The sequence below is a fragment of the Equus przewalskii genome, chromosome 21, assembly GCF_037783145.1.
Source record: "Equus przewalskii isolate Varuska chromosome 21, EquPr2, whole genome shotgun sequence".
NCBI lineage: Eukaryota > Metazoa > Chordata > Mammalia > Perissodactyla > Equidae > Equus > Equus przewalskii.
Window position 1 is genome coordinate 19929077 of NC_091851.1, and position 25238 is coordinate 19954314.

Genomic DNA, 25238 nt, shown 5'->3' on the forward strand with positions numbered 1-25238 from the left:
AGAACAGAAAAGTGTTGCTCCTCAGTAGCTATCTATTAAATGCAAATCAAAAGAAGCTGTTAACACACGCTGGGGCTGGGGCAACTGGTGCAGACAATGGGAGTTAATAAACCCTTTAGAGAGCAACCTCAACAGGGCAGTTGAGAGTCAGATGAGAAAGTGCAAAGGCACCAGCACTGCCTCAGAAAAGCTTGGTTTTCCTTGGTATAGACAAAAAATGTGGAAGGGAACATATGAAAATGAAAAAAAGCCCCTTGTTAGGGAGATAAGATTTTAGATCTTTTTTTTTTTTTTTTTTTTTTTTGCAAACATTAATTTCCTGGGCCAGCCCCAGTGGCCTAGTGGTTAAGTTCGATGTGCTTTGCTTCAGCAGTGGGTTTGGTTCCTGGGTGCAGACCTACACCACTGTCTGTTAGCGACCATGCTGTGCCAGCAGCTCACATAAAAGGAAAAAAGAAGAAGACTGGCAACAGATGTTGGCTCAGGGTGAATCTCCCTCAGCAAAAAAAAAAAAATTTGTTAAGAAAAATGCATCCTTCGAGCAGCCCTCTTAGCAGAATCTAATTTGCCCAATCCCTTGTTAGTCCTTTGTGCCTTTCCCCAAAACCCGTTTCTCTGGTCACTTTTGCACCTCTCACCCTGGGGCTCTGCAGCATTGCTAGAGAAAATTGTCTGCCCGGACTGATTTGTGGAATAAAGTAATGTGAGTTACTCAGCCTCATGGGGTCTTCTCCATTGCTTGCCCTCCTGTTCTCTAAGAATTCCGTCACCTTCCCTACTGAGCCTTTATTGGTTTTTCTGCTCTCTTCAAACCCCATCCCAATTCTGAAATTCTCACTGTGTAAGCACTTTGAGACTGTTCAGTGTGCCCCACGTCCCCCATCCTTCTACCTCTACGTTTCTAATTTCCACTCCATCTTAGTATTCCCTTGTCCACTGTGAGGTTTCATAAACTTTTCTTCAGCATCCCAACATAGCTTTGAATCATGAGAATAGAACGGAGATAAGTTATTTTATTTTCGGTTTGTTGTCCTATAAGCATACAGTGTGAGACACTTGACTCTGTTATAGATTTTGTTCAGTCGTGACTGGGAAACAAGAAACTTCAACAAGATAGCTACATACAGGTCATTACATGCATTTAAATTGTTTCCTGAACTTTGTTTTGAGATATAAAACCAATGCAAATCTTATGTTTCTCCAGTATGTAGGCACGTTATTTGCTAGTTAAGCATGACAGAACGCAAACTTCATTGTCTCAAAAACCATTCATATGTGACCACTGACAAATCATTTAATAAGACAGTCTTACATAGACTCCTTCTCATTCATGGAATGGGTTTTTGAAGAATGGCTCCAGTATCCTTTCCTTTGCCACACTTAGATGTTCCTGAAAGGAGTAAAAGATATCTGAGCACTTCAGTTGTGATGCCAGCCTTTATTTTCCAGGAGAAAAGAGTCTTTTAAGAAAAGAAAATTAGTGGAATTTTTTCAAAACATTTTAACCAAACTGGAAGTTTCCCAACAAAAGCAGATAACTTGCCTTCTGTTACATTATCCAGTTCCTTGCATAGATTGTGTGAGTTCATTTTAGTGTTCAAGTACATGTGCCACGTACGTTGGGGAAAGACAAACTCCTGATCGCAAGGAAATGGACCTACACTTTTTTTTAAAAACCTGCTTTATTGAGGTATAACTGACATGATAAACTGCACATATTTTAAATGTACAATTTGATAGGTTTTGACATGTATACATCTGTGAAACCATATCACAATCAAGATAATGAAATTTATCTTTCTGCCTCTTTATAATCCCTCTCCGTCTCCCCTCCCCACAGCCTCCTCACATCTCCCCACTCCCATCCCCAAGCAACCATTCATACTGACTTGCTTTCTGTTACTATAGATGAATTTGCGTTTCCTAGAATTTTATGTGAATGGAATCATTCAAAGTTTCTCTTTTTCATCTGGCTTCTTTCACTCAGTCTGATTAATGAGATTAGTGGAACAACATGAAAATTCATCCACATTGTTGTGTGTATCAGTAGTTCATTCCTTTTTATAGCTGAGTAGTATTCCATTGTTTGGCTATACCAGCGTTTATTTATCCATTCACCTTTTGATGGACATCCAAGTTATTTTTAATTTTTTGCTATCACAAATAAAGCTGCTATGAACATTTATGTACATGTCTTTGTATGGACATGTTTTCATTTCTCTTGGGTAAATATCTAGGAATGAAATGGCTGGATCATATGGTAGATGTATGTTTAACTTTTTAAGAAATTGTCAAATGAATTTCCAAAGTGGTTGTTCCATTTTACGTTCTGACTAGCAGTGCATGAGGGTTGAACTTCCTCCACATCCTCGCCAACACTTGGTATTGCGGAGTCTTTTTAATATTAGCTGTTCTAGGAGGTGGGTAGCATGTTTTTAATTTGCATTTCCATAATGACTAACGTTGAACATCCTTTCCTGTGCTTATTTGCAATCTATATATCTTCTTTGGTAAAGTTTCTGTTCAAGTTATTTGTTCATCCTCTCCCTACACCCACCCCCCCTTTTAAAAAAACTATTATTAGGCTTTGAGGGTTCTTTATTCTGGATCCAAGTCTTTTATCAGATGTATGGTTTGCAAATACTTTCTCCCAGTCTGTGTCTTGTCTTTTTCTTAACAGTGTCTTTTGAAGAACTGAAAATTTTAATTTTGATTGAGGGTAGTTTAATTTTTCTTTTATGAATTATGCTTTTGGTGTCATATCTAAGAAATCTTTGCCTAACCCAAGGTCACAACTACTTTCCTCTATGTTTTCTTCTAGAAGGTTTATAGTTTTAGGTTTTACATTTAGGTCTACGATCTACTTTGACTTAATTTTTATATATGGTGCAAGGTATGAATTGAAATTTTTTTTTTGCATATGAATATCCAGTGGTTCGAGCACTATTTGTTGAAGCCTGTCCTCCACTAAATTCCCTTTGCACTTTTGTCTAGATCAGATGTATGTATATGTGTATATCTATTTCTGGTCTCTACTGCCTTCCATTGATCTGTTTGTCTTTATGCCAATACTATACTCTCTTGATTACTATAGCTTTATGATAAGTCTTGAGACCAGGTAGTGTTAATCTTCCAACTTTGTTTTTCTTTACCAAAGTTATTTTGTCTGTTCTAGGTCCTTATATTTCCATACGAGTTTTAAAATCAACTTGTTAATTTCTACTAAAATGCTGGGATTTTGATTATAATTGTATTGAATATATAAGTCAATTTGGGAAAAATTGACATCTTAATAATATTGTGTCATCCAACCCGTGAGCAAGATATATCTTTCTATTATTTAGGTCTTCTTTAATTTTTCTCAGCAATATTTTGTAGTTATCAGTGTACAAATCTTTCATATCTTTTGTCAGATTTTCCCCTAAGTGCTCATATTTTTTTAGTTCTAAATGATACTGTTTTTTAAATTTTTATTTCTGATCACTTGTTGCTAGTAAGGAGAAATACAATTGATTTTTGTATATTAACCTTACATCATAACCATGACCATGTACACATGTTAGTTACTTTGCTAAATTCAGTTATTAGTTCTAATAGCTTTTTTATAGATTCCGTTGGATTTTCTACATAGGCAATCCTGTTGTCTGCGAATAAAGACAGTTTTACTTCTTGCCTTCCAATCTGTATGCTTTTGATTTCTATTTCTTGCCTTTTTGCACTAGCTAGGATGTCCACTACAATGTTGAATAGAAATGGTGAGACAGACATACTTGTCTTGTTCCTGATCTTAGGGGAAAAGTATTCAATTTTTTCACCATTAAGTATGAGATTAGCTATAGGTTTTTCATGGATGCCCTCCATAAAGTTGAGGAAGTTTCCTTCTAGTCCTAGTTTGCTGAGAGGTGTTTTTTGTTGTTATTTGTTTTTTTAAATCAGGAATAGGATGTTGGATTTTGTCAAATGCCTTTTCTGCATCTATTGAAATGATCGTTTTAAAAAATTTTTTAGTTTGATGATGTGAATTACATTAATTTCTTTTGAATGTTAAGCCAACCTTGCATTCTTGGCTTTGAAAAGGAAAGAGGTTGTGATAAAGATATTTCCTGTTCCTCTCAGAAATCACCCAAACAAAAGTGAAAATGAGAAACAGAAAGTAAATACCATATCTGATGACCAGGAGAGAGCAGAAACCCCGAACAATGAATTTCATAGGCTGAAATAAGCAGTGGAATCACTGCTTGGTACAAATCACTTTGGAAATTATTGGGCAGCATTTACCAAAGTTGAACATTTACATACTCTGTGATCCAACAGTTTCACTTCAAGAGAAATGAGTGCATCTGTCTACCAAAAGACCTGTACAAGAATATTCATAGAAATTTTATTCATATAGTAGCCAAAAATTGGAAACATGCCAAATGTCCATCAACAGGAGAGTGGATAAATTGTTGTCTTCCCATACAATATGATAGTACACACTAATAAACGAGAACAAACTACCAATAAATGCAACAACATGGATAAATCTCACAGATGTAACCTTGAAAAAAGCCAGACACTAGAGTACATTTTGTATGATTTTGTTTTGTATGATTTCAAGAATAGGCTAATCTATGTTGATAGAATAGTGGCTTCCTTTCAGGAGAAGTATTGATTGGGAAAGGGCATAACAGAACTTTCTGGGATGATAGAAACGTTCTATATCTTGGTCTAGGTGGTAGTTACGTGGACACACACACAAATATGCAAAAATTCATTGTGCGGTATCCCCAAGATTTGTGCATTTTACTTGAATGTAAAATGTGTGTGTGAATTACATGTCAATTAAAAGGGAACCAGGATGAGTTTTTTCCAAAATGATTTAATATGAAAAGACATCTAAAAACGTAATTCATGGTATAAACAGAATAAAGCAGAATAACCAAATAGTCCTTGTAGTAGATGCAGAAAAAACAATTTTATCATTCAACATCCATTCATGATCAAAACTATTAGCAAACTAGGAATGGGAAGGAATTTCCTTCGCTGGATAAAGGTTAACCACCAAAACTCTACAGTAATCTACATAATTCTTAATGGTGGAACCTTGGAAACAGTTCCTTTTTTTTTTTTTTTTTAAAGAAGATTAGCCCTGAGCTAACATCTGCTGCCAATCCTCCTCTTTTTGCTGAGGAAGACTGGCCCTGAGGTAACATCCGTGCCCATCTTCCTCTGCTTTATACGTGGGACGCCTGCCACAGCATGGCCTGCCAAGTGGTGCCATGTCCACACCCAGGATCATGAACGAGTGAGCCCCGGGCTGCCAAAGCAGTAGGTGTGAACTTAACCGCTGCACCACCAGGCTGGCCCAGCAGTTTCTTTTAAATCAGGCTCAAGGCAAAGGTGCCTATGAACAGCAATTCCATATGCCATTGTCTGGAAATTCCAGCTTGCACGGTCAGAAGATAAACACACAGAAAGAGCCCTATTCTGATAATGCCTGGCTGTTAGATCAATGTGGTAGCCTTCAGATAGAGGGCTTCACAACTTCCATATATGTTAAAAATATTTTCAAGTGTACAGTATCACATATTTTAAAAAATTGGGCTTTGGTTAGACATTTGAAGATACAAGCCAGAAAATATGGTAGAAGGAACAGATCTTAAATCAAGTTCTTTTATTTTTAAGATGGAAAAATACTTGAAAGGTAAGGAGGCAGCATAAAGGAAGCAAGATCCAGAATACAGATGAGGTGTTTGCTCAGCAGGAGGGAATAACTTGCCCCAAGTTGGTTGCATTCAGACCCTGACAGAACCTCACAAAGACAGCTCTTTATCCCAGGAGGAATGGGATAATAGACTAGGGCTGGGCCAGGAGTCTGAGACACCGTGAAGCCGGCTAGTTTGGGCCCTTCCTTCTCCAGGATTCTCATGAGCTCTGCCCTCGATGCCTCTAGGTTTCTGGCTGGGGGACCCAGGCTGGAGATTTGGGGTAAGGGGTGAGGAGTCAACGACGCCGACACTGTGATGACGGTGGGCCGGAGATGCCCATCCCTGGCCCCAAGTTCTACCCTCGCTCCCAGCGCCGAGTCTCCGCTTGTGTGCCTCTCTCCGCTTTCCCTCTCTTCCCACACCCCAGCCAAGCCTGACTCTTCGTGGCCAGAGCTGGAGATCTCCGCCAGGGGACGCACCTTGCACCGTCGGTCGCCGGGTCAGCAAGCTGCGATTCCGGAGGGTGTCGATCTTCCGAGATGGTTAGCACCTTCCCTGTGTGGGTGCCCACAGCCCTCCGATCCCCGGTTGGGTCTGGGATTTCTTTTCCAGCCTCAGGCCTTTGCTCGCCCCGCTCTGCCCCCACAGTCAACGCGCCCGCCTTGACGCCCTCCAGCCATCACCCTGGCCCCCCTCCCGCGCACCTGAACCTAGGGGATTGCGCGGTGCCCGCAACCCGCACCTCCTCCTGGGGCGACTTCTCCGCGCAGCGCTGGCCGCTTCCTCCTCCCCACGAGACCCAGTCTCCTCCCTCCCCTCTGTGGCCGCGGACTGCTCAGGGAGCAGAGCCGCTCCCCTCAGTCCCCAGGCGGGACGTGGCCTCCCGCTTTCCCCGGCACACGCGAGTCTGGGGAGAGTGCCCCCTCCCGGCTTCCCGCAGCCGGCCCTTAGAGGTTCCCCGGGCGCCGCACAGCCACCTACTTCCAGGGACCCTTCTCCTTCCCCCAGGGTGCCCACTGACAACTATGTCTCCAGTGGTGCCCCCCAGCCTCATCAGCCCTCTTGACACCGCCCTCTCGCGTCCTGGCCGTTCCTACTCGTTGCTGCCTGTTCCTTGAGGCAGAGGAAAGTCCTACCGGACGCTAATGCTCCTAGGAGCCCCCAGGATATGTGTATGCAGCTGCGGATTTCCTCTCTGCTTTCTTTGACACAAGGCCCTCGCGGCTGACACATCCTCCGCTCCGGTTCCTTATGCCACCCCACCCACCTCCAGCTTGATCTGATTATTTTTCTGGCCAGGCCAAACGGGTGACTGGATCCCCACCCCCACCCCCATCTCATCAGAGCAGGCTGTGGGGTAGGGTGGGGGAGGACCGGCAGAGATACAGGCTCAGCCACTAAACAGCTTTCCCTTCTTGACCCACACCGGAAAAGCTTAGAACTCCCTCATTCCAGCATGTTCTTTGTCCCCAGTCTTGCATTTTTAGGCCTTTTAACTCTAAAGGGAGGACTTTGTCTACATTTAAAGGAATTTCAGGAATTATGTTCATCTTATCATTTTTCTTTCCTCTCTGCAAGGTCGCTCACTTTATTCCTTTTTATCTGCATGCTCCACTCCTATTTGCCCGCCCCTAGAGTTGGCCATTCCACTGTTTTTTGTCTTGCCAAAAAGTGTCTTGTTTTGCTGACATGTATTTTAAATTTGTGTAAAAAGAATTGTATTATTTCTTAGTTTCTTTCCACTCAATGCTAGGATTTCAAGATCCACCCATATAGCTTCTGCCCCTTCTAACTGCCTCCTCCTCCTCGGGGTGCTCATGCACCATGTTTTACCTTTCCCATCTCCTGCCACCACCAATAACAGGGCAATCATCATTCTCACACATATCCCCTCTTATGCAGAGCTTCTCAAACATTAGTGTCCTCGTGTATCACCTGGGAATCTTGCTAAAATGCAGGCTCTGATTCAGCAGGCTTGGGGTGGGGCCTGAGACTCTGCATTTCTAGCCAGCTCCCAGGTAATGCCTACACTACTGGTCCTGGGACCACACCTTGAGGAGCAAGGCCCTTATGGGCCTCTGTGAGAATTCATTTTGGGTTGCTATGTCACAGGGTACGTGTTGATCTAATCTGATAAATATTGCCCATCTGTTCTCCAGGTTGGCTGTACCACATTACCCTACACCAGCATAGCAGGAGAGTGGAAGGCATATATTTATGTGGGGAAGGGAAGAGGACCTTCTCCTTGCTCCCGTCTACATCCTCCCTCACGGTGTATCTGGTCTGGGCCAAAACCTCCTCTCCCCTTAATCAGAATGGCTCCAAGCCTCTGGGGGGATATCCCTGGCCAGCAATGCATGGCTAAGTCTACGATGGACCCGACACTAGCATCCTGGCTTTATCTCTGACGGGAACTTTAAGAACAGGCATTGGGAAGCCATGGGGTCTTTGCTTAGGTTGTATTTCCTCCATCGCTTTCCCGTTAGCAGCCTGGTAGGGTGGACTAGGACTCAAACAACCCGGCTTTGCCACTGTCAAGAGGCTACCCCGAGCCTGACTTCTCATGTCTAAAATGGGATAGTAACAGCATAGCTATAGTTAGTGGTGTGAGGCGCCGGTCCAGGAACTTCACCCACACCCCAGGAGCCCCACAGGAGCCAGGTGTTCTTGCCTTTGTTTTACCTGCAAGGACAATGAAGTTGAGGAAGGTTTAGCAATTTCCTCCAAGGCCGTGGAGCTAGAAAGTGACAGTGCTGTGATTCGAACTCAGCCTCAGCTCATACACCAAAGCCCATGCTAACCATGAGGCATACCACCTCCAAGTTCTGCTTTGCCCTCACTACCAGGCCATATTTCAAGGAGAACCACAAGGGAACAGGAAGGATGTGCTGGGGTTTCAGTCACTGATGCTGAAGGCATCTAACCAGTGGCATGCAGGGTTATGAAACTCCACAGCAAATGGGTTTTGGCAAAAATGAACCCGAGTTCTAGGGGCTGGTTCCCAGGGCCTGAGTATTTAGGTAGCAGACGAGGGGGACTTTGGGTCTAGGGCTTTAGGAGTAGGAATTTTAGGTACACAGTGGGGTCAGGACTGGGTGGGAACTGGGGAGGGTCAGGAATTGGGTGGGGGTCAGGAGTGGGTTGGGGGTCAGGTGGGCGGGTCTTTGCTGTGGATACAGCTGTCTGTCATGTGCCTTACTTGGTAATAACTGATCACTCACTGTTTTGTTTGGAGGGTCAGCAGATGGAATGGCCAGCATCCTGGGCATCAAGAGATGCCACCTTCCAAGGCCCTTCTGGTGCTGTGAGCAGCTTGCTGGGTTGGTTTTAGAAACCCATGGGTTATGCTGTCCCCACTCACACAGCTGTGCAAGCATCTCTTGGCACCAAGCCCCAGCCCCAAGCATTTCACAATCAGAAGAGTTCAACATGTGCACATTTTGAGATTTCAGAGCACAAGACCTTTTACATCTTGTCCATTCCCGTCCATCCTCTGTTTACCATTGTAGAGCCCAAACTGTATCCCCAGATACAGAGCATTTCTCTGAAGGCCTAGGGAAGCTTCCTGCTCTTTCACTGGCCTTCGGGGTCAAAAGACCTTTTGAGCCTACAGAACGTCCTCAGGGTTCAATACAATATCTTACAGTTTTCTGGTCTTTACAAAGTACTTCACATGTTAGTATTGCCTTTGACTCACAACAACCCCATGACAGTGCTGGAGCACACTTAACACTGAGGTTCAAAAGAATTGATTGGCCAGGGCCACACATTGTGTAGGTGGGTGAAATGGGATGTCTTGTTCACTTTTCTATAACAGAACTTAGGAGTCTTAAAGAGTGGGTACTCTCTGGGACCCTCACTTCTCTACTTGGCCCATTTCCCAGACTTGGGATGTGGACTGAGGCAGGAGGTAGGAAGTCTAGGGAGTGGGGGGCAGAAATGCCTGAGGGTTAGTTAGTTTAGGTCTCATAGGGCTTCTGGCCAGCCCTCTCTCAGCTAGGTTTCAGTCAGTGGGCCTTTTCTAGAGCCTCAGGAAGTTAAAAGAGGGGGTGGGAGGAATGCTAAGTCCAGGGGTACCCATGTAGTTTTCAACGAGTCTGAAGCTGAGACAGCAGGACAGCTGCAAGAAGAAGATGTTGCCAGTCACTAAGGGGGCCCCAGTGGTGTCGCCACACCCATGTGGGAGCACTTGGTGGCTTGGCCAAGCTCTGTTCCTGGCTAAGCCTTCTGCTCTGTCCCCTCTTCTTGAAGCCCTTGAGGCCCTACACCAAGTGCCTACAGCATCAACTTAGGGACGTGCCCAGAGGCCAGGCTACCCTGCCAGCTCCAGCAACATCACACATGCCCTGACCAGTGCTAAGGATTGGGGGTCTGGGGCCTGCTGAAGCAGGAAGGCCCTGGTCCCACTGCCCTCCCTCTCCCTCCGGGCCTCAGGCCCTAGGCCAGGGCTCAACAGACACAGGCAGCGGGATGGGGTTGCCCTTCTATTGGTCCAAGTCCTGAGCGTAGCCTGAGTGAGACATGGAGGTGAGAAGGCCCACGAGGCTCAGCAGCGTGGAGAACAGCAGCAGGAAGGAGGCGGTGAAGAGCAGGGCAGGGAGGGCACTGAGCACCAGCAGGAGGACAGCTGGCAGCAGATGGCGCCACACTGCGGCCGCGACAGGCCACAAGGAGCCCAGCAGGTGGGAGCCAGTAGTGAAGAGTGCATGGCACAGCATCAGGGCCAGCAGCAGGTAGAGGATCCCCTCCAGACCCCACAGCATGCGCTGCAGTGGTTGCCGCCAGCCCGATGTGGTCCACCACTGGGTCCAGCTCTGGGGCACGTGGCACATGCACCAGCGCACCCAGCCCTGCCGTGTGACCCAAGCCGACCAGGGCACTGCCCGCTGCAGCCCCTCGCCAGCCCCAGTGGCATCTGTCTCCATTCGCGGCTGCTGCATCATGCCTGGTGCACCTGGGGAGAGAGCCAGGCCAGCTGTAGGAGCAGTCCTGGTGATGCCTGAGACTTCAGGGCAGGTGGGGGTGAGGGGATCAGGAGGGAACCAGTGTGCGTGGGGTGAAGCTTTGAGCTGGGGCCTGGGTCTTACCTCTGGGCAGAGCCACCTAAGTCATGTTGCTTCCTGAGTGCCCAGGACGGCTTGGCAGCCAGAGGCAAACCCCCACTCTCACTCACTCCCACCCTCCCCAGAGGAGCCCCATTGTGACCCGGACTGGGGTGGGGTCCAGCCAAGAGAGGAGCCACTGGAGGGCATGAGGGTCACCTGAGCCCCTCTCCATGGACCCTCCAGGCTGGCAGGGGAGTCTGGTAAGCCCACAGATGTAGATTCTCATGCTTTCTTGTGAGAAGTCTTCTCTGGATTTCTGTCCCTTCCCTGATGGCCGATAGCCAGTCCCACTCTGTTCTCTTGCAAGTCTTTCTGGATGCCCATTCTCTAGAACTACAGAGAAGGCCAGAATGGCCATCCCCAACCAGCAGGCTCTGAGATGGCTACCACACCCTGCCCTGGGCTCCCTATCCTTTATCTCACATTCTATCACTGACCTCAGACTCAGACCCAAGCATCCACTGTCCATATTGTGGGCCTGGAGGTCCCCTAAGGTTCAGGCTGGGAATAAAGGGGTACCCTCCTACCTGCCCAGCCCAGGGTGGAGGAAAGGAGGCCTGAGGAAGCAGTGTGGCCAGTGTATTTCAGGAGGGCACTCAGGCCCAAGGATGGAGGCAGAAAGCCAGGCCAAGCAGGGCCAAGGGCATGCCGTGAGCTCCCAGGAGCAGCCTCAGGCCCAGAAGCAGCAGTAACAGAGCCTCCAGGAGGCTGAGTTGTCCTGTGACTGCCATTGTTGGCAGAAGTAGGGCCTCCTGTTGTCCTGGACCCTCGCCGGCCCCCTGACTCTGGCCCCCTGTGAGAAGTGTATGCTGTGACCGCGTGGGACCTGCAGGCCTGTGGAAAGAGAGGGTGGCAGCTGGACTTCAGATGGTTGACCACCTGCCCACCTACCAGGCTACTGCCCACTTACCTGTGGAGTAGGTCGAAGGCCAGGAAGCTGACCAGTAGCAGCAGCAACAGCAAGGCTGGGCCAGCCGTGGAAGAGACTGCCAGAGTTGTCAGTCCCAGTGCTGCTAGCCCTAGGACATTGTCCAGGAGCTGGGCCGGGCTAGGGCCCCAGGGGGACACACATGGACCCACTGGACTACCTGACCCCTGCCCAGCACCAAGGCCCCTAGGATGGACTGGGATAGGATAAGCAAGGGCTTCAGGCCCGGGCAAGTAGAGATGGGTCATGGAGGGAGGTGGAGGTTACAGGAAGGACTAGTGCTGGGGGGGGGTGGGGTGTAGGGGTGGGAGTGTGGTAGGGGGTGGGACCCTGAGTGACACTCAAGGGTGAGCTCAGGGAGCGGGGAATTGGGCTCCTTGGGAATCTCCCCCTCCCCACACACCCACCCACCAAGCCCTCCTCACCTCCTCCCACTCTGATCAGCCATTCTGGGACTCGGCAGCTGGGGCATTGTGACCTATTGCCAGGTGGGGTCCTAGGAAAGGGAGGGGGCTGCTGCTGGTTCCAGCCTCATGAGCAGCTGGTGGCCTAGGTGGGGCTTAGCCAAAAGGAAGTCAGCAATTTCTGAGAACTAAGACTCACCCTTTCGCCTTAGCTAATTCTCCGGAGTAGGGCCCTCCCATGGGGATCTGAATTGCCAGGAAGGCATTCTAAGCCCATCACTACATGGGCAGCTGACCAAGGGAGGAAGGGCTGCTTGCTTTGTTCTGTAGGTTTCTAGAGTTGTGCATCCAGGAGCAAGTCATTCAATCTTTCTCTCTCCCAAGAATGGGGTGATGATGTCTGTGGGCCTTTATGGGGAATTTTTCAGGACTTGGCCCTGGAATGCAGAGACGGGCTCTGCCAGGAAGCAACCTGAGGCTTTCTGGGGCTGGGCTCCCCTGTGACCTGCTAACTGGGGGTGGGGCAGGAGGGGGTGGTTTAGGTGTTCTAAACACTATGGTTTGTCGGAGGTGTTCCAGATACTGGGATTCCAGAAATGGCATAGAGGATGTGAATGTAAGAAGGCTGCAACATAGTAACCCCCAAACTGGAGGTTAAGGTTACCCTCTGAGGATGAAATTAAGGAAAATGAACATGTGATGAAGGGATTGGTCACCTAGAAAAGAAATCTTTCCCCACTGATAATCTGTAAATGGGTGGTATTTACAGAGGTTCCAGCACATCTCAGTTTAGTGACTTGAGAGGCAAGAGGGAAATGGATCATAATTGAAAGAACTTAATCTTTGTCCACATCTCATACTTTGGTTTTTGTGTGTGTGTGGGGAAGATTGGCCCTGAGCTAACATCTGTTGCCAATCTTCCTCTTTTTGCTTGAAAAAGATTGTCACTGAGCTAACATCTGTGCCAATCTTCCTCTATTTTATGTGGGATGCTGCCACAGCATGGCTTGACGAGCAGGTGCTAGGTCCATACCCAGGTTCCGAACCTGTGAACCCCAGGCAGCCCAAGCAGAGTGTGCGAACTTAACCACTATGCCACCGAGCCTGCCCCCACATTTCATACTTTGAAGGAAAACTAATGCGGGTGAGAGGTAGGGGACAATGGCCATACAGCCTCTGGGAGAGGAGGAGACAGAGCAATAATTAGACTGCATATCTGCCTCCAGCGGGCCCTATCCAAAACTCAAGCCTGGTGGTCTTGGCATCTTTTGTGATGATAGGCTCAAGAGCCTATACAGCCAATGCCACTGGCCCTTGGGACCACTCTGGCTCTTCCTAGAGCAATAAAGCAATGCCCACAAAATTCTGAGGGAAAATGATTACCAGCCTAGAAGCGTATATCTGTCCAAATGATTATCGTGTGAGGCTAGAATAAAGACATTTTAAGCCACATAAAAGTTCTCAAAAATCTGACCTTGCATACATTCTTTCCTAGGAAGCTACCAGAGAATGTGCTTCAGCAAAACAAGAAATTAAACTAAAAAAAAAGGACAATATGGGATTCCAGAAATGAAGCTAAACACTGGAGAGGGATGATGAGAAAAGCCTGGGATGTCAGCTGCACTCCCAAGTGAAGAAAGCAAGCAACCCAGCCTGGAATCAAAAGATAGATGCTCCAGGAGGAATGTCTCCAGAAGAAAATGAGGTTGATTATCTGCTGTTTTTAGACATGTTCAAAATAAATATTCAGTTCTGTTGGAGGCTTTGGGATTAGATTAGCAACTGATGCCTGTAAAACCAAGCAGAAGATAAAACAAAGTAATTACTAACTCTGGGGAACACAAAAAGTTGGGCAATAATATTTACATGGTCATAACATAAGCACTGAATATTAACTCCAGGGATTCAGCTCTTTTGGGAGGATAGAAGGAGGGGAAAGTGTATGTTTGTGTATTGGGGGGGGGAGGCGGTATGGGGCAGGGTGGTAGGAAAGCTAAATCTTTAATTCTGCAGCAGGAAATCCACAGATAACATCTAAGTGAAAAATAAAGAAATAGCAATAGAAGCATAGAGGTAAATAAAAGGAGAAATAACAAAAAGAATGAAACGTGGTTTCCTTGGGAGTGGAGAAGCATAGAAAAGAGTCTTCTATTACAGGTCTAAATATGGTTTACCATTAAAACTATATTCTGTAGTATTTTAATAAAAATGCTTTAGTTTAAAAAAGCACATCAATACAGGGTCATATTGTAGAGATCAGGAATATACTCTCCCAGGACGAGTGAAATACCAATTTCCTAATGTTGTGTGGATGCACTCTTGGGGCTTGAGATAAAATTTCTAGTGACAGCATCAAACACCATCAAACTAAGAAGTAGTGAATCTCATGCATTTCAGATGGAGGTGCTCTAAATCTCCACCAAGAGCTTCTCAACCTTTACTGTGCACATGAGTCTCCTGGGGTTGAATCCTCTGGAGATCTTGTTAAAATGCAGATTCTGATTCAGTAGGTCTGGGACGGGATTCTGTATTTCTAACAAGCTCCCAGGGGATGCTGGTGCTCTTGGTCCTTGGCCACAATATGAAGAGCAAGGCTCTCAAAGATATTGATGTACAAAAGAGAGACACCTGGGGGAGGTAGTGATGAGGGGAGGATGGGCATGTGGGGAGGTGCCTTCTAGTTCATCTAGGTGTCACAGGAGCCCCCATTTAATGCTCACCTGCATCATAGGGAGAGCATCTAGCAGGGAGTGAGTTCTGCCTCAGCACCAGGGACAGATTAGGAGGCACAGGCAGGCAGTGGTTTCCACTACTTCTCTATTTGTACAGCCAGATACATAACCTCCTTTCTTTTCTTGATGTTGTTTTATTCCTTCCATGTATGTGGGAGCAAGAGGACTGTATTAAGCTGTTTTCCCCCGCCTTTAATTCATCGGGTTAACTGAGGGGCCCCTGGAACCACATATTATATCACTTGATCATCACAGCAACCCTGAGAGGAAGATAGTATTGTGCCCACTTTAGTTTCTCGGATGAGGAAACTGAGGCTCAGAGAGGTGAAATTATTGCCTGAGGATACCCAAACAAAGTAAATGGCAGAAGTGAGATGTGAAATTAAGCCTGTATGGCGCCAAAGTCATCTATCCTCTCCACTTCCAGCCACCTGACCACACCAGGGAGCTGGAGGCGATTCCCAGCCCAGTCCTTAAACCAAAATCCCTTTTGGGTAGGTGCCTCCACCCAGTCCAGCTCACTCCTGCTCAGTTGCGTTTTGCAACATATCTTCATCCTCATGAGGCCACAAAAAACCCTCCACCTGGCTCCTGGGGCTAGAGATCTGGCTGTGCCAATAAGTGGGTGCAAACCTGCTGCTGAAACCTTGGAACTGCCACCTCCAGAACGTGCTTCCAGGCTTGGCACCTTTGCAGCCCCAGATAACCAAGTGGCAAGGGCCAAAGGTAGCAGCCGGGCTGGGCACGCAGAGGGGCGTGAGGGGATGAGGAAGTTATGAAGGGGCGTGAGAAGGTGCCGAGGGGCTCAGGGGGCATGGAGGGGCATGAAGGGGCCCTAAAGCTTGCAATAGCACAGAGAGGCAAGGGATACAGTGGGGTAAGAAGGGGGATGAGAGGGCACAGGGGACACAAGGGGTACGAGCATCCTGCAGGTCCAAATCCCTAAGAGACTGGTAGGAGGTGGCCAGCCTGCCCCATACCAACAGTCCCTTTGGGGGTGGGTCTTTCCTAGTTCATGGCCTGCCATCTCCTCTCCTGCAAAACCTGGCGCTATTGGGGAGGGTCAGCTTCCTTCCATGCTGCTTGGTCCCCTCTACCCTTGAATATATTAGACACATACTTTTTGAGCACTGACTAGGGGACCAGGCACTGTTCTAGGCTCTGAGGTACAGCTATGAACACCTGGGTGCAAAAGGCTCTTCTGGAGGGTTGCTTACCTCCTGCTGGGTGGGCAGGGGGAGGGGGACCCAGACAATGAACACAACAAATAAAACAAGATAATCTCAGAGAGTGTTGAGTGCCTTGATGACAATGATAAAACAAGGCGAGAGGATAGAGTGTGTGCAGAGGATGGAGCTTACTTTCATCAGAATGGTCAGGGAATGCCTTTGGAAGCAGGTGAAACTAAAAGGCAATCCAAATGATGAGGATGCAAACTTGGTGAAGCAGTGCAAAGGCTCTGAGGCTGGATGGGGCTGGTGCATTAGAGAAACAGTTAGAATGCCAGTGTGGCTGCAGGGATATGAGCCACGGGAGAGCACAGGGAGATGAGGTGGGAAAGGTGTATGTAGGGAAGAACGTTGTCATGAAGGGCCTTGCAGGTGAGCCCACTCAGAACTTAAACCAGGAGGAACTTGCCATGATTTGGCTGCTATGTGGGGAACTGGTTGGGAGGGGGTGGGAGCCTCAGGAGGCTGAGATGTCCTAGCCGGTGTACCCTCAACCCCCTTACACCCCTCTGTGAATCCTGGATGGGGGTGGGACCAGAGACAGGGAAGTGGCTAGATTGGGCTTTAGTGGGAGGCGGAGCAGCCCTCAAGACCTGTTCAGATCCGCTTCTAGCTCTACAGGAGCCTATACTGGCCTCCCATCCCTGTGAAGCCTCGGCCTGGCCCGAAGTACCATCCTCTTGCCCCTGACCGGGCCCCACGCTTCAGGGAGCCTCCACTTTGGCGCACCTTCCTTGAGACTTTCTAAGTCCCTCTTTGGTGTCTGGGACCTGGCAGCGCCGTCCAGGCGGGGTGCTCCAAGTGGCGAGCGGGACCCGCGTGGGCCCTGACCCGGTTACTCCCTTTTGGGGGGTCTCTCTCTACCCAGAGCACATGGGATGGACCAAATGCCTTGGGGAGCTCCGGGACTCACGTCTATGAGGTCGTCCGTGCGGGTGGTGGGTCTCAGTTCCAGGAGCGCTGAGCGGTATTTCTGAGATTGTGAGATTGGGCCGCCAAGGTGGTGCTGACACGGTGATGTGGGGTGATTCGAATTGTTTATATAGGCAGTAGCCCTGCCAAAAATATTTGCTCAGGGCTCCGGGCACGCCCGAGGATTCCTGTCCATCTCTGAGCGTTGCTTCTTACGTGGGGATGGTCGTATCTCCCTGGCGGTCTCCTCGCAAGGACAAAGCACCGACCAGAGGCGCACAATGGACTCATTTCCTTCCTTCTGGAGAGACGACCCTAGCGTGGGGGAGTCACAGGGGGCCTCGGAGGGGGAATGGACAGGGTCCTGCGCTCTGGAATCCCTGGATCTGGAGCAGTCCCGAAAACAGAGCCCGGGGGCTGCCCTGGAGGAGAATGAGGCGGGGGGCGGGAGAGGAAGCGGGGAGGGAAGGACGCGCATCAAGCCTCGGCCCCTCCACCCCCGGCCCCAGCCCGCTGGGTATCAGCTCGAGCTCCTCTCTTCGGGTTATGTAACCTCGGAACGTGGCAGCCTGGCGAGCAAAGGAGTAGGAAAGAGGAGGGAAGGGAGAGGCGGGGCCGGGGGCGGGGGTGGGGTGGTGAGAATCGCGGCCTCTGGCTGGGCCCCTTGGGTTGTCTATCAGAAGGATTCCTGGAGGGCCAGCCCTCCTGTGGTCCCCCATCTCCGCCTCAGTTTCCCCCACTCTTCTTTCTGTCCCACCCACCCTATCAGGGGACCTCTGGCTCTGGATGGATTTCCCTCTTGTACTGTAGTTTCCTCCCTTATGTTCTCAGCTTTGCTACCTTGGCCAAGCCAATTAGCCGCTCTGAGCCTCAGTTTACCATTTGTAAAATGAAGTTTGATTGACAGGTCACGTGTAAAGCGCCTGGCATGGTGCATGGTACAAAGTAGGTGCCCACTGTGTGGGGGGGGAGCCTTGCAGGACCGAGTGAAATCGAGGGCGCAAAGGGCTTTGCAGACTGGACAGGGCAGCGCACGAGTGAGCGGGTGAGCTCGGGACTGCCCGAGAGGGCGGGCAGGGTCGGTGGGTGCGGAGATCTCTGGCGGCCCGGCCGCACCCCGCGGCCCCTCGGGGGTCCGCCCCGCTCGCTCCGCCCGGCCCCCTCGCCTCCCCTCCCGGGTCCGAGGCCAGCGAGCGGGCTGTGGGCGGGCCGGAGGCCGCAGGGGGCGTGCGGCGGCGGCAGGAAGGGGCGGGGGGCTCCTGAGCACCCGGCAGGAAGAGACGGACCCACCGACCGCCGCCGGCCCCGCGCGTCCCACCTCTGGATCCCGCCATGTGGGGTCTCCTGCTCGCCTTGGCCGCCTTCGCGCCTGCCGTCGGCCTGGGTCTCGGGGCGCCCAGCGCCTCCGTGCCGGACCATGCGCCGCCTGCGACCACCGAGGCTCCGATCTCGACCCCGGCCCAGCGGAGCAGCTCGGCACAGCCGCCCGCGGAGAAGAGTAATGGTGAGCTCCCGCCCGGCCCGAGGGCCCTTTCTCAGGCAAGTCGGTTGCCCCACTGCCCCCTGCCTCAAAACACACACACACACACACTCACACACACGCACTCTCTCTCTCTCTCTCTCTCTCTCTCTCTCCCTCTCCCCCTCCCCCTCCCCCTCTCCCCCCTTGTCCCAACACATGGACACACACACACACACACTCTCTTCTCTCCCTCGCTCCTCCCTTGTCCCAACACATGCGCGCGCGCACACACACACACACACACACACACTCCCTGCCCGGTGCAATGGCTGCTGACTCAGCAGCCCCAGTTCTTGGCCAGACCAAGTCAGCAGTCCTGTGCCGGGAGCCAGTGGGATGCTGCCTCTTCCAGCCCAATACCTTCCCTTTTCACTGATGAGGAAACTGAGACCAGAACCAGGAGAAGGGGAGAAAGAGGTGCAGGCAAAGGCACTGAGACTAAGAGGTGCAGAGCAAGACTGTGTAGGAGAGAGCTTGAGGGCAGGGGCTGGAAGGAAAGAACAAGAGAAAGGGAGGAAGAACACTCTTTGCTGAGGCTGCCTGGAGGAATGGGGCACTGCCTGGGGAGGGGGAGAGGCAGGCTGCCTCTCAACTTCTCAGATGTGGAAGCACAGAGGAGGAAGGCAAGGGGACAGTAGTCAAGGAGGGCTTCTCAGAGGAGGCAAGTGGAACTGGGTTCTGAAGGGTGAATATTTCTGAATCAGGAAGAGCTGAAGAGACAGGGCAGCCAAGAAGGAAACAGTGCAAAGGCACAGGGCACCAGACATGAAAATGCACAGCATGTTCTGGAGGTACCTGTGGAGCTTGGGTGGGTGGATGGGGGACTAGGACACAGGCCCAGCCCTGGAAAGGCTGAGCACCCTGGCAGACATGGATTTGCGGACAGGACATCTCAACCCAGAGGGCAGAAGCAATGATGGAGGCGGCATGGGGGCTTTGGGGCATAGGAGGGCTCCTCTAAGGAAATCTGGGCTGAGATGCGAAGGAAGAATGAGAATTAGGCAATAAAATCAGAAGTGGTGGGTAGTATGATGGGGAGGGGACAGCCAGGGCAAAGGCCTGGAGGTAAAGAACCAAACTCAGCTCTTTGGAGCAACCAGAGAGTTCCCAGTGGCTGGATGTAGCTCTCCGTTGGAGAGGGTCAGAGGTGAGGCTGACCAAGCATGTACTCATGTCAGGAGGGAGAAGGAGGTAAGGAGGTGTCTGGAGAGTCAGGTTGGGGTCCGTCTGTGTAGGCCTTTGAGTCCGTGCTGAGGTCCTTAGATAGTTGTGTGTAGGGGCGTGCTGTTGTGGGCTTGCATGCTTTCTTGGGCTGGCAGACCACTCCATCTGCCATTCTTCCCTCCTCTGGTGCTATGCCTCCCCGGTCTCCAGGGACCTCAGAACAGCATGTCCGGATTCGCATCATCAAGAAGAAAAAGATCATTATGAAGAAACGAAAGAAGCTAACTCGCCCCACACCCCCAGTGACTGCTGGGCCTCCAGTGACCACCAACCCTGCAAAGGCCCTTGATCTCCCTGAAAAGCAAGAACCAGGTACCGCCCCTCCAGGGGCTCTGCCCAGACTTGTGGCCACTGGCCCATATAGTAATGTTGCTCTTGGCCTCAGAGGCATAGGCACGCCCCCAGCCTGCCCAGCACACGGGCAGGCTGAGGCTCAGCTTCCCACCTGCCCCCACCACTCTCTCTCTGATCCTGTCTCACTGCTCTGTCACTGCCCCAGGCTGTCCCCCTTTGGGCCTGGAGTCCCTGCGAGTCACAGATAGCCAGCTCGAGGCATCCAGCAGCCAGTCCTTTGGTCTTGGACCACACCGAGGACGGCTCAACATCCAGGTCAGCACCCCTGGCTCAGAGCAAGGCGACCTCGAAGACCTTCTTCCTGCTGCGCCCCACTCCCCATCCTGGCCCACCCCACACTGCCCTTGTGGTCTAATCACCATGTTCTGTGCCCACAGTCAGGCCTAGAGGATGGTGATCTATATGATGGGGCCTGGTGTGCTGAGGAGCAGGATTCTGAGCCGTGGTTTCAAGTGGATGCTAGGCACCCTACCCGCTTCTCAGGCGTTATCACACAGGGCAGGAACTCTATCTGGAGGTGAGGCAGGCTAGCTCCAGGTCGGGAAGTCATACACAGACTTAGGAGGGCTGGAGTGGGAGTCCTGGGGCCACTGATTATCTCCACCACCACTCCTGCCAGGTACGACTGGGTCACATCATACAAGGTCCAGTTTAGCAATGACAGTCGGACCTGGTGGGGGAGTAGGAACCGCAGCAGTGGAATGGACGCGGTGAGTGGTCCCATGGTGGCTGAGGCCCTCTGTGCTGGGAGTTGGGCACCCAGATCACTCTAAGGTGCTGGGCTGGGCTGGGGCTCCTCTGAGGACAAAGAACAGATGCCAACTTGGGCATCCCAGGAGAAAGGGGGTTGTTGTCAGGATGGGTGGCACCAGCAGGCAGCCTTGGGAACCAGGCTGCTCTGGAACATGCCTGCATCTTCCCCAAATACTTCCTCTGTGACGTGGGTGCCATTCATGCCTCCTGTTGGAACACCCCTTCTGGCAAAGGGCCTCTGGTCCTTGCATCACTTATCTCCCCTTCTCATGGACCTTTTCACACCAGGCTATGGGGTGGGGTCCAGGCCAGCTTTAGGATGGGCTTCTCCTGAGTCATGTGGCCCTATTGGTCTAATGAGCTGTGACCAAGCCAGAAAGCACGGCCGCCTAGGGCTGCCCATTGGCAGGGGTTGTGGGCAGGGTGTCTGTGTTTGAAACAGAGTGCAAGTCTCCAGCTGAGCCCACCAGGGTGGGTTTGACAGTGAGCTTGGAGGCCTCAGCTCCTTTCCTGGATCCTGAGCCAAGCTGCTGGGATTCCAGCAGCTCCAACAAAGGACTTGATGCCGCCAGGTATTTCCTGCCAACTCAGACCCAGAGACACCAGTGCTGAACCTCCTGCCTGAGCCCCAGGTGGCTCGCTTCATTCGCCTGCTGCCCCAGACGTGGCTCCAGGGAGGCGCATCTTGCCTCCGGGCAGAGATCCTGGCCTGCCCCGTCTCAGGTGGGCAGTTGGACAAGGCTGGATGGGCAGGGTGCAACCTCCACTGTGAACTCACCCTTTCCCATGAACTCCCTCTCCACCAGATCCTAACAGCCTGTTCCCTGAGGCCCCTGTGCTGGGATCCCCCGACCCTCTGGACTTCCGGCATCACAATTATAAGGCCATGAGGAAGGTCAGATGTAACCCCTATGAGCCAGGAGGGAGGAGCTGCCTATCTCAAGTCCCCTTCCCACCACGGCGTAACCTGCTATGACTGCCCTTATGGCCCCCTCTATCCCCTGCTGTCTCATCTTTCTTTCCTGTTGACCCTTAAACTCTTCCCTAGTTTCCCTTGTTATGAATGCCTCTCCTGTTCTGACCCTTCCTTCCTGTCTGGTGCTCCCCTCCTGTACCATGCCATGGTGCCCCCATCTGTGTAGGCCACCACTGGCTTTTGTAAGTCCTTCCACAGCCACATGTGGTCTGACCCCTGGGTCTAATCCTCCTATGCCCCAGCTGATGAAGGAGGTGAACGAGCAATGCCCCAACATCACCCGCGTCTACAGCATCGGGAAGAGCCACCAGGGCCTGAAGCTGTATGTGATGGAAATGTCGGACCAGCCTGGGGAGCATGAGCTGGGTACTGGCAGGCCGGGTGGGGAAAGGTAGGCACAGGGAGGAGCCATGGGTGTGAGCCAGCTGCAAGCCCCTGTGTGTTCCCAGGGGAGCCTGAGGTGCGCTATGTGGCCGGCATGCATGGGAATGAGGCCCTGGGGCGGGAGTTGCTCCTGCTTCTGATGCAGTTCCTGTGCCGTGAGTTCCTGCGAGGAGACCCACGGGTGACCCGGCTGCTCACCGAGATGCGCATTCACCTGCTGCCCTCCATGAACCCTGATGGCTATGAGACTGCCTTCCGCCGGGTAGGCAGCCTGGCAGAGGGGCCACCCTGCTCTTTCCTCCCTGGTGCCTGGAGTCTGCTTGTCTTGAACAAGCCCTTTCCCTGGCAGGGCTCGGAGCTGGTGGGCTGGGCAGAGGGCCGCTGGAACCAGCAGGGTATTGACCTTAACCATAATTTTGCTGACCTCAACACACCACTTTGGGAAGCAGAAGATGATGGGCTGGTGCCTGACACTGTCCCCAACCATCACCTGCCACTGCCCACTTACTATACCCTGCCCAATGCCACTGTGAGTATTCTGGGGGCAGTGGTGGAGAGCCACCCTGGGGGCCCTTGTCTCTGTCTCCCTCCCCTCCTGACCTGCCCCTGTCCAGGTGGCTCCTGAAACGCGGGCAGTGATCCAGTGGATGGAGCGGATCCCCTTTGTGCTGAGTGCCAACCTCCACGGGGGTGAGCTCGTGGTGTCCTACCCATTTGACATGACTCGGACCCCGTGGGCTGCCCGTGAACTCACGCCCACCCCAGATGATGCCGTGTTTCGCTGGCTCAGCACCGTCTATGCCGGCACTAATCGGGCCATGCAGGATCCAGATCGCCGACCCTGCCACAACCAGGACTTCTCCTTGCATGGCAACGTCATCAACGGGGCTGACTGGCACACAGTCCCTGGGAGTAGGTGCCTGAGGATGGAGTTAGCCCTGTCCCTTGAACCCCACCCCAATAAGACAGTCTGCTGTCACATACAGCATTGGTGTCAATTCCCACTGGGAAGTGTCTCTCAGAGGAGGGCCCCAGGAGGGTGGGGCTCCCGTCCTTCCCCGTTAGGCTCCAGTGTCTGTGGTACCCCTAGGCATGAATGACTTCAGCTACCTACACACCAACTGCTTTGAGGTCACTGTGGAGCTGTCTTGTGACAAGTTCCCTCACGAGAATGAACTGCCCCAGGAGTGGGAGAACAACAAAGATGCCCTCCTCACCTACCTGGAACAGGTCGGATCCGAATCCCTCACCCCCAGCCTGCCCAAGTCATTCCTGGCTGGTCTGCCCTCCGTGTAGGTTGCAGCTCCCCACAGGGGTCTCCTAAGGTCCAGCTGAATATTCTGACTCACAAATGCCGTGGGTTGCACTTGGCATCAGATTGACTTGGAGGGATGTAGGACAGGAAGCACAGTTTGCCAGCAGGGTGGCGTCAGACATTGTTAGCCAGTAGGAGTAGACCCCATGGCAGTCTGGGCGGTGGTCCCAGAGCTATTCTCGGGAGAGCTGTTCTCACAAAAGGTTCACATAAGGCAAGTGCAGGAAGTGCCCTGGCATAGACGCTTCATATTCCACAGGAACTCATGTCCCTTGCACTAGCTCCATCGGTATAGTTTCCAAAGGTTCTAAAACGACAAGCCCAGTAACAAGGGTCATTGAACTTGGGGAAGCCCGAAGATATGCCTTCCTGTCAGGTATTTATAGTTCTCCCAGTCCAGATGCAACTGATCAATCAGATATTTTTACCAGTGTATCGTCACCTGGGAGCATGGTAGACGTACTGTCTTTTTCAAGTTCACAGGGGAGCAGAGCCAGGAAATGAACTGAAGGAACATTCTCATGCTGAAGGGAAAGGATTTTGATAACCTGTCCCCACACAGGTGCGCATGGGCATTGCAGGAGTCGTGCGGGACAAGGACACGGAGCTTGGGATTGCTGATGCTGTCATTGCCGTGGACGGGATTAACCATGATGTGACAACAGGTGCGTGTCTGGGGAAGGGATGGCGGAGGTGCAGGAGGGCTTTATGCTGAGTCAGAAGCCGAGGATCACTGGACCCTGATCTTGCCTTTCACTTCTCTCAGCGTGGGGCGGGGATTACTGGCGCCTGCTGACCCCAGGGGACTATATGGTGACTGCCAGTGCTGAGGGCTACCACACAGTGACACGAAGCTGCCGGGTCACCTTTGAAGAGGGCCCCATGCCCTGCAATTTCCACCTCACCAAGACTCCCAAACAGAGACTTCGAGAGCTGCTGGCAGCTGGGGCGAAGGTGCCCCCAGATCTTCGGAGGCGGCTGGAGCGGCTGAGGGGACAGAAGGACTAACACCTCCAGAAAAGCCCCAGAGCCTTGGGCAGGCTGGACCTGTCTAGAACTGAGGGAGGGGGGTTGAGAGTGGGGAGGGAGGGACAAAGTGGGGTAAGAGGTGCTTGGACCCATTAAAGCTACCTGGTACCTCAGCCAATCTTCCTGTGGTCTTTATTTCTCAGGTCCTCCCCTTGGGCCAGGCCTCAGCTCCCCCTTCTCCCCGAGCCTATTCTACACACACTTGCATACTCTCATCAGTTGACTTCTGGAGAAATAGCGTGGAAAGAGGATCCTGCCTGGGTTCTTTTTGAACCTAGGGCTTGGCAGAGTGACTCAACTCATCAACCATCAACTTCGGTAGCAGGTGCCATTGTAGTGCAGTTAAACATTCTGTAGGCGTCTGCTCAGTGCCAAGTGTGCAAGGAGTCAAAGGTAAACAGTGCCCACCCAGGACCAGTCAAGAGAGAGGACACTTTAGTACAGTCCAGTGTGAGGTGTGCTAAGGTGAAGGCCGGTTGCTGTGGGAGCACAGACAAGGGAGTTACATCCATGGGAGTGAAATACAGCACTGCAGATCAACAGGAGCTCAAACGGTCAAGGATGCGATAGAGGCCATGGTTCTAGGAGTTTAGATGGGGGGTGGGCCAAGTGCAGGGGTGTGGACAGAGATAGCTCCAAGAGAGAGAATTAAAGAGAACAGCTGACAGCATTTGAATTTGC

At 51.3% G+C, this 25238-nt stretch overlaps 3 protein-coding genes and 1 long non-coding RNA gene across 4 annotated transcripts; 2 read left to right on the forward strand and 2 right to left on the reverse strand.

The window, feature by feature from the left end:
• Window positions 1-10161: 10161 nt before the first annotated feature.
• Window positions 10162-10633, reverse strand: TMEM239 (transmembrane protein 239). Its single transcript, XM_008527594.2, has one exon. The coding sequence runs from the start codon at window positions 10631-10633 to the stop codon at window positions 10175-10177; it is 459 nt and encodes a 152-aa protein (XP_008525816.1). The 3' UTR covers window positions 10162-10174.
• Window positions 10634-10887: 254 nt separating this feature from the next.
• Window positions 10888-13887, forward strand: LOC139078176 (uncharacterized). Its single transcript, XR_011531003.1, has 2 exons — window positions 10888-10995; window positions 13623-13887. It is a non-coding gene; the product is annotated as an uncharacterized lncRNA (long non-coding RNA).
• Window positions 11358-11971, reverse strand: C21H20orf141 (chromosome 21 C20orf141 homolog). The gene is made up of 2 exons (XM_008527593.2): window positions 11706-11971; window positions 11358-11629 (listed from the first exon to the last, which is right to left on the reverse strand). Exons 1-2 carry the CDS (start codon window positions 11969-11971, stop codon window positions 11392-11394), a joined length of 504 nt encoding a protein of 167 aa, XP_008525815.1. The 3' UTR covers window positions 11358-11391.
• A 4079-nt stretch (window positions 13888-17966) lies between the features above and the next one.
• Window positions 17967-24670, forward strand: CPXM1 (carboxypeptidase X, M14 family member 1). Its single transcript, XM_070588923.1, has 14 exons — window positions 17967-18504; window positions 19897-20058; window positions 20246-20355; window positions 20478-20617; window positions 20720-20810; window positions 21426-21576; window positions 21660-21748; window positions 22072-22195; window positions 22279-22475; window positions 22563-22742; window positions 22828-23125; window positions 23304-23443; window positions 24091-24193; window positions 24295-24670. The coding sequence occupies exons 1-14, from the start codon at window positions 18333-18335 to the stop codon at window positions 24534-24536; spliced, it is 2199 nt and encodes a 732-aa protein (XP_070445024.1). The 5' UTR covers window positions 17967-18332; the 3' UTR covers window positions 24537-24670.
• The last annotated feature ends 568 nt before the right edge of the window (window positions 24671-25238 follow it).

What these genes read in the sequence shown, in the direction of transcription:
- TMEM239 (XM_008527594.2), bottom strand. Translation starts at nt 10,633, where the DNA reads ATGATGCAGCAGCCGCGAATGGAGACAGATGCCACTGGGGCTGGCGAG.
- C21H20orf141 (XM_008527593.2), bottom strand. Translation starts at nt 11,971, where the DNA reads ATGACCCATCTCTACTTGCCCGGGCCTGAAGCCCTTGCTTATCCTATC. An exon ending in GCCTTCGACCTACTCCACAG is followed by an intron (nt 11,630 to 11,705) that starts GTAAGTGGGCAG and finishes CTCTTTCCACAG; the next exon opens with GCCTGCAGGTCCCACGCGGT.
- CPXM1 (XM_070588923.1), top strand. Translation starts at nt 18,333, where the DNA reads ATGTGGGGTCTCCTGCTCGCCTTGGCCGCCTTCGCGCCTGCCGTCGGC. An exon ending in GCAGCAGTGGAATGGACGCG is followed by an intron (nt 20,811 to 21,425) that starts GTGAGTGGTCCC and finishes TGATGCCGCCAG; the next exon opens with GTATTTCCTGCCAACTCAGA. An exon ending in TAACCATGATGTGACAACAG is followed by an intron (nt 24,194 to 24,294) that starts GTGCGTGTCTGG and finishes CACTTCTCTCAG; the next exon opens with CGTGGGGCGGGGATTACTGG.